We start from the raw sequence: 5,563 nt of genomic DNA, 5'->3' as shown, positions 1-5,563 counted from the left end.
TATTGCAATAAGTCAGTCACAGGAGCTTTGAACAATATTAAATGTTTCAGACATAATCCTTCACCAGAACTAGCTTTCAATTGATGCTAGTACATGGCTTAGCTGAGGGAAGTGGTTAGGTTATTTCCTGTGGGGATTGGTTTAGGGAAGGTTGCAATGGTTGCCCTGTGATTGGTTTGTGTTTAAGAGCGGGCTTTGTTAATCTGGGGTTGGGTTTGGAGAAGAGTGTGTTCGAGTGGATACTCTGCTCTAATTCACCATTGGCTGTCCACTTTTGGTTGTTTCTTCACTAATAGCTTGATGTTGTCCTGGAAACCAACCTTGCTACAATTCGTGTGCTTGAGAGCGTCCAGAAAAAACTAACACGGATGTCTCCGGAGGATCAGGATAAATATCGTCTAGATAACTGTCTGGGAGGGACATCAGAGGTCATCCACCGCAGAGCCATCTATCGTATTTACGGAGATAAAGCACCCGAAATAATTGATGGACTTAAGAAAAATCCGGCCACAGCTGTCCCTGTTGTGCTGAAAAGGTGAAATTTAATATGAGATGTACCATTAACTCTCAGTCACTAATTAAACCTTCTGGGTACAAAATGCTGCAGAATCCAATGAGTCCATTGGCTTGTGCTGCCTGATCCAACTCACTGTGGAGCAACCTACTCGGGCACAAACAAAAACTGAAATAGCTAGAGCAACGCAGCATCTTTGGAGATAAAGCAGAGTCAATGTTTCTGAATGGCTCTGAAGAAGGGTCACTGGACCCGAAGTAGATGCTGCCAGACCTGCTGAGTTTCTGCAGTGATTTCTGTTTTTGTTTTCAGATTTCCAGCATCTGCAGGTCTTTGCCTTTTTTTGATCTGCTAAGCCTCCTGTTCTAATCCGTTTATAGATCTTGGTGAAACTGATTCTGTCTGGCCTGGACTGCAATCCAGTATGACACAGTTGCCTCTCTTACATCCATATCACTTCACCTGAAAATCCCTTGGTCACACATTTAGTAGCAAGCATGGTGCCCTCACTATTAGTGTGAATAAAAGTCCTAATGGATCCCTTATGGCACAGTGGTACTGTCCCTATCTCTGAGTTCAGAGGCTCGGGTTCAACTCCCACTTTTTCTAGAGCTGTATCATAACATCTCTGAACAGGTTGAATAAAAAGATTTCAAAGTCCTAAATTCAGATTAGTAGCTGGCAGCAATGTTTCTTTGGGATGACGATGGTTGGAGCTGGTTATTTTCTTAAGGATCCCGCAGATTTTGTCAACTGAATCCATTGGATGGCACAGTTTGAAATATCGTCATAGCTTTCCAGATTGCATGCCTGTTTTAAGTGAGAGTTGGGGAGATGGTGTTTGGGTGTTTTGGGGATCTTGGGTTTGGTATTTCACCTATTTCTCTTGGTGATTCAGCACAAAGAGTGAACAAAAGCTTGCACATGCAGCAATTCACTGTTCTTTGCAAAGCTCATTCCTCAAATCACAGCTCACAGTGTAAAGGTTTGTAACTGAGCTACAGATCTGAAAGTTTTATTAAATTTAAATTGTTACAGATTGAAAGCCAAGGAAGAAGAATGGCGGGAGGCACAACAAGGATTCAACAAGATCTGGCGGGAGCAGTATGAGAAATCCTACCTGAAATCGCTGGATCACCAGGGGGTTAACTTTAAGCAGAATGACACCAAGGCACTACGCTCCAAGAGTTTGTTGAATGAGATTGAGAGTGTTTATGATGAGGTAACCTGACATTTCCCTAACAATAGACCCACGGTTTACTGGCTAAGTGCGGGTTTTGTAAAAAGAGCCTGGAGAGGTGTGATAAGAGCAATGCTCAGCATGGTCCTTCATTAATTTACTCGTGGTTATTGTCATTGGCATGAGGCAGAGACCTAGACACAGGCCACAGTGATGGATTAGTGCCCTTAAGAAATAATGCAAGCACCTGAAGGAACTTGTATGATTGCTGATAATTTGATTCAATTAGGAGAGACATGGTGGTAGCTCAGTCATTAGCACTGCCTCACAACACCAGGGACCTGGATTCGATTCCCCTCGGGTGACCGTCTGTGTGTGGAGTTTGCGTGCTCACCCTGTGTCTGCTTGGATTTCCACAGGGTGCCCCCATTACCTCCCACGGTCCAAAGATGTGTAGGTTAGGTGGATTAGCCATGCTGAAATTATCTCTAATGTTCAGGGATATGTATGCTGGGTGGATTAGCTATGAAAGATGTGGGGTTACTGGATGCGGTAGGGGGCTGGGTCTGGGTGGGATGCTGTTCAGTGCAGACTCAATGGCCAAATGGCCTCCTTCCGCACTGTGAGCTCTCTACGGTTCTACTCTAATTATTTTTAATCTGTCACTGTTTTCACGTTTGTGTCAGCACACAGAATGGGTCTAAGGGAGAGTTTGACAGTAGCAACAAGACGTGAAAGATAGAAACAGGCACTATTTCAGTTTTTCTTTTTATCTTCATTGGACGAATAATTTCCATGATTGCAATCAGGTTGGAAAGATTTCTCTGTCAGTTGGGACTGGTTAAGGTAGACCTTCATCCTGGTGGTTTAGGGTTAGTCGGATGAGATCCAGTTGGGGCTGGCTGGTCTGGAACTGCAAGCATTGTGTACTTTTAGGTTTGGTACAAATGTGAAGACGTGGGGTATTAACCTTACCCTTTCTTCTAACGTAGCGTCAAGAGCAGAATTCCGAGGAGGGCTGTCCAGGTGTCAGCGGCCCCCACCTGATGTTCGTCTATGAGGATAAACAGATTATGGAGGATGCTGCATCTCTGATTATTTATCACGTGAAGCGACAGCCAACCATTCAGAAGGAGGACAAGGATCACATCAAGCGTATCATCTACCATTTTGTGCCCGACCTGTTCTTTACCCAGCGTGGTGAACTGAGTGAATCTGAGGATTCAACAGACGATGAGATGGAGAGTGTTCCTCGGCACAGTCAGGGCAGCAATGCAGATACTGGGCAGAAAGGTACAGCTTCTCCACAGAGCAGCGTGGCTGAGGAGCGGCTTGACCTGCGAGACCAAGTGGCAGAATATCAGAAGAACCTGGATGACGTCTACAATCTCTTCTTTGTAAATAATAATTGGTACTTTTTCCTAAGGCTGCATCAGATTCTGTGCTACCGGCTGCTGCGCATTTACAGACAGGCTGAGAAGCAGCTGCTGGAATATCAAATGGAGAAGGAGAAGGAGAAACAATTACAGGATGGGAGGAAAGAGAAAGCAAGTGATCCCGCTGTGGAGCTCAGGCTCAAACAACAAAGTACGGTTTCTGAAGATCTGCTCTCTTTGTTTGCTTCCATTTCAACAGTGCAGTTAAGAAGAGGCCATTTGCTCCCTCAGCGCAGTTCTACCTTTCAGTTAGATCACGTGTGTGAGCTGAGGAAGGCATGCTGTCAGGCAATGGCATGTTGGTGTTAATAGCAAGGCCAACATTCATTACTGATCCCTCATGGCCCTGAACCGTGTAGCTAGCTTGGCAAGCACATTGTTGCAGACCTGGAATCACATGTTGGCCAGGCCAGGTAAGGGTATCCTTCCCTAAAGGACATCTGTGAACCAAATTGATGGTCGTCAAAAACCTATGATAATTTTCCAGCAACCATTATTGAGACTAGCCTGAATTTCAATTGACACCAGTTGTCATGGTGGAATTAAACTCGGGAAGTCAGGCTATTAGCCTGAGTCTCTGGATTGCTGGTCACATTACCACTGTGCCGCCATCTCTCCATATTTGTAGGAAACATTGTAGCTAAGCCTCGTTTCTTCTGGCTGAGATCAAATAGCAGCACAGTTTGAAGGTGAAAGCTGTGACCCTGTTTTCAGTTTCCCATATGGCTAAGCGTTGTGGTGTTTGATATATTGAAATATTCCTACATTTGGATCTTTAGGTGAGATTGAGTTGGAGGAGTATTACCCAGCCTTTCTGGACATGGTGAGGAATTTGTTGGATGGGAACATTGAGCCCACACAATATGAAGACACGTTGCGTGAAATGTTCACCATCCATGCCTATATTGGCTTCACAGTTGATAAACTGATTCAGAACATTGTACGGCAGGTGAGTGCAGGTGGTTTCTCATGGAGTGAGTGGGGCTGGTAGGAGGTTTGTGATGCAGCCAGTTTCACTTCACTCTGTACAGAAGGTGGGCAGGAGGCACAGGCTGGGGGAGAGTTGAAGGATAATGTTCTGATGTCAGATCATAGATCCAGAACATCATGACTTCAAGAATGGCTACCTGCTGCTACACTGTGCCCCTTCCTACAGATTGTGTCTCCTTGATCATCTCCTTCCAGCATTTGACTATGTGACCCTTAGACCCAAGCAAGCCCTTCTCCCCGATTCCACAACCTGCTGCCTGTCTATATCTTAATGAACTTGTGGGGAAGCATCATCACAAAAAATCATTTCCTCTGCAGTCTTTTTCATGGCAATGTGAATACATTAGCCTTGCACCCAGGTGATATTGATTAGCTGTTCTTAACCTGAGTCCTTTGTTGTGTCAGGTTACAGCACCACCTACTTCCAACCCGATACTATCAATACCTTGTTGGGATTTTGGGCAACTCATTGTGAACCCAGACTGCTGCTACTGCCTCCGAGTGTGAACACCTTATTCTATTGTCCTTGTAACAAAATCCTGATTGCCCTTTATCTTCAACTGCCACAGGCCTGCTGTCAAGCTGGCTTCAGAACAGGTCAAACAACCCGCTTTGTTTCAACTTAAAGTGAATGATTCAGTTCCAAAACACAACAATCTTGTAAACCTCTGAAATGTAACAGCCATCTTTGACCATGTGGCTCTCCCTTGATACTGCACTAGAAAGTCAGACTGAATTTTTGGGACTTGAATCTTTGTGACTGTGAAATGAAGTGTAGCTACTCCCTTGCTAGAGCTGACAGTTGACTCTCTGTTTCTTGTTTCGTACCCAGCTACAGCATCTGGTGAGTGATGATGTGTGTGTGCAGGCAACTGAGGTTTACCTGAGTGAGAGGAAGCGAGGTGCAGCTGGAGGTAGTTTGTCCTCCCAGTGTGTCAGAGCGACCCTGGAAGCAGCCTACCAGCTGAAGACTGAGCGCATCATGCCTGATGAAAATTGCTTCAAGGTGAGAGCGGCTCACTTTCTCCATGACCCTTGCAATGGAACAGGAGTGTTTCAAGTGACTGCTGTCAGTATGTGGGGCCGGCACAGACGGCTGCTGCCTGTGTGTTTGGGGCCGGCACAGGCGGCCGCTGTCTCTGTGTGTGTGTGCGCGTGCGTGCGTGTGGGGCCGGCGCAGACGGCCGCTGCCTGTGTGTGCGTGCGTGCGGGGCCGGCACAGACGGCCGCTGTCTGTGTGTGCGTGCGGGGCCGGCACAGACGACCGCTGCCTGTGCGTGCGGGGCCGGCGCAGACGGCCGCTGCCTGTGTGTGTGTGCATGCGTGTGGGGCTGGCGCAGACGGCCGCTGCCTGTGTGTGTGTGCGTGCGTGTGGGGCCGGCACAGACGGCCGCTGCCTGTGTGTGCGGGGCCGGCACAGACGGCCGCTGCCTGTGTGTGTGT

At 47.0% G+C, this 5,563-nt stretch overlaps 1 protein-coding gene across 1 annotated transcript in view; it reads left to right on the top strand.

Moving 5' to 3' along the window:
• LOC109924149 (paired amphipathic helix protein Sin3b) overlaps positions 1 to 5,563 on the top strand; it is a 35,774-nt gene that overhangs the window by 18,799 nt on the left and 11,412 nt on the right. The window contains exons 6-10 of the mRNA XM_048613955.1: positions 297 to 535; positions 1,553 to 1,736; positions 2,687 to 3,281; positions 3,910 to 4,079; positions 4,953 to 5,126. Of these exons, the coding sequence (XP_048469912.1) occupies positions 297 to 535; positions 1,553 to 1,736; positions 2,687 to 3,281; positions 3,910 to 4,079; positions 4,953 to 5,126 (1,362 nt within the window). The remainder of the gene's footprint in view (positions 1 to 296; positions 536 to 1,552; positions 1,737 to 2,686; positions 3,282 to 3,909; positions 4,080 to 4,952; positions 5,127 to 5,563) is intronic.

Source organism: Rhincodon typus, chromosome 29 (genome assembly GCF_021869965.1).
Source record: "Rhincodon typus isolate 14 chromosome 29, sRhiTyp1.1, whole genome shotgun sequence".
In the NCBI taxonomy this organism is placed as follows: domain Eukaryota; kingdom Metazoa; phylum Chordata; class Chondrichthyes; order Orectolobiformes; family Rhincodontidae; genus Rhincodon; species Rhincodon typus.
The sequence above is the reverse complement of the archived record's forward strand: the minus strand, read 5'-3'. Positions and strand labels throughout refer to the sequence as shown.